The sequence below is a fragment of the Condylura cristata genome, unplaced genomic scaffold (genome assembly GCF_000260355.1).
Source record: "Condylura cristata isolate star-nosed mole 26May11 unplaced genomic scaffold, ConCri1.0 scaffold00039, whole genome shotgun sequence".
In the NCBI taxonomy this organism is placed as follows: Eukaryota; Metazoa; Chordata; class Mammalia; order Eulipotyphla; family Talpidae; genus Condylura; species Condylura cristata.
In genome coordinates, this window is record NW_004567140.1 from 3634501 (window position 1) to 3635685 (window position 1185).

The 1185-nt window shown below is 71.8% G+C and overlaps 1 protein-coding gene across 1 annotated transcript in view; it reads right to left on the reverse strand.

Annotated features, from left to right (window-relative positions):
• IRX3 (iroquois homeobox 3) overlaps positions 1-1185 on the reverse strand; it is a 7594-nt gene that overhangs the window by 3259 nt on the left and 3150 nt on the right. Inside the window, exons 2-3 of the mRNA XM_004693536.1 lie at positions 1024-1179; positions 3-860 (exon numbers count right to left, since the gene is read on the reverse strand). Coding sequence (XP_004693593.1) covers positions 3-860; positions 1024-1179 — 1014 coding nt within the window. The remainder of the gene's footprint in view (positions 1-2; positions 861-1023; positions 1180-1185) is intronic.

The following is a 1185-nucleotide window of genomic DNA, read 5'->3' on the forward strand; positions in this document are numbered from 1 at the left end:
GCCCCGGGGGGAGAGCCCCCTGCCCCCGGGGGCGAGCGGCGCGGGTTGTCGGGGCTAGTGGCCGTCTCGGCCAGGGACCAGATCTTGGGCTTCTGGAGCGCGGAGGCGGGCGCGGGGGCCGGCGCACAGGGGTCCAGGCCCGCGGGGGGCGAGGGCGGGGACCGCGGGGCCGCGGCCACAGGCGGCGGCGCAGGGGCCAGACTGAGGACCGGCAGTGGACGCTCCTGCAGGCCCTCGGAGCTGTCGTCAGAGTCGCTGTTCTTGGAGTCTGAGATGGGTCCCAGGCCCAGGTCGCCGTCCCGGTGCGCCGCCCCGGCCAGGGCCAGTTCAGGCCCCGCTGCCGCGCCGTCTAAGTTCTCCAAATCGATCTCCTCGTCTTCGTCGTCGTCGGCCAGGCCCTCGCCCCCCGTGTCTTCCTCCTCCCCCCCGAGCTCCTCCTCCTCCAGCTCCAGCTCGCGTTTGCTGTCTTCTTCGTCCTCTTCCTCGTCCTCCTCCTCGCGCTCACTCCCATAAGCGTTGCCCTCCTCATCCGTGCGGCTGCGGGGCGCCCAGGTCATCTTGTTCTCCTTCTTGAGGCGCCGGCGCGCGTTGGCGAACCAGGTGGACACCTGGGTGAGGGTCATCTTGGTGATGATGGCCAGCATGATCTTCTCGCCCTTGGTGGGGTAGGGGTTCTTGCGGTGCTCGTTGAGCCAGGCCTTGAGCGTGCTGGTGCTCTCCCGCGTGGCGTTCTTGGGACGGGACGGGTCTCCGAACTGGTACTGGCCATAGGGGTAGAAAGCGGGGTGCGGGTGCGGGAAGGCAGCGGCCGCGGCCGGATGCTGCACCCCGGGGCTGTCCTTCAGCTCATACTGAGCGCCCTGTGCGCACATGGAGAAAGAAGGGACACGCGCGGGGAGAGCGCGGGTGAGCCCAGCCGTCGCCGCCTCCACCCTCCGGCCCGGGCCTGCCGGTCTCCCCCCCTCGCCCTCACCTCTTCCGGCGCCCGGGCTGCACCCCCTCCCGCGGTCCCCGGGCACTTACCAGCTGCGGGAAAATGGGCAGCTCCGCGGCGTAGGGGAGGAAGGCGCCGTAGCTCTGGGCTGCGGCAGCAGCGGCCGCGGCCGCGGCGTAGGGCGCCCCGTACACGGACGAGAGCACGTTGGACAGGGACCCCGAGGCGGCCAGCTCCGAGGCTCCGGCGCC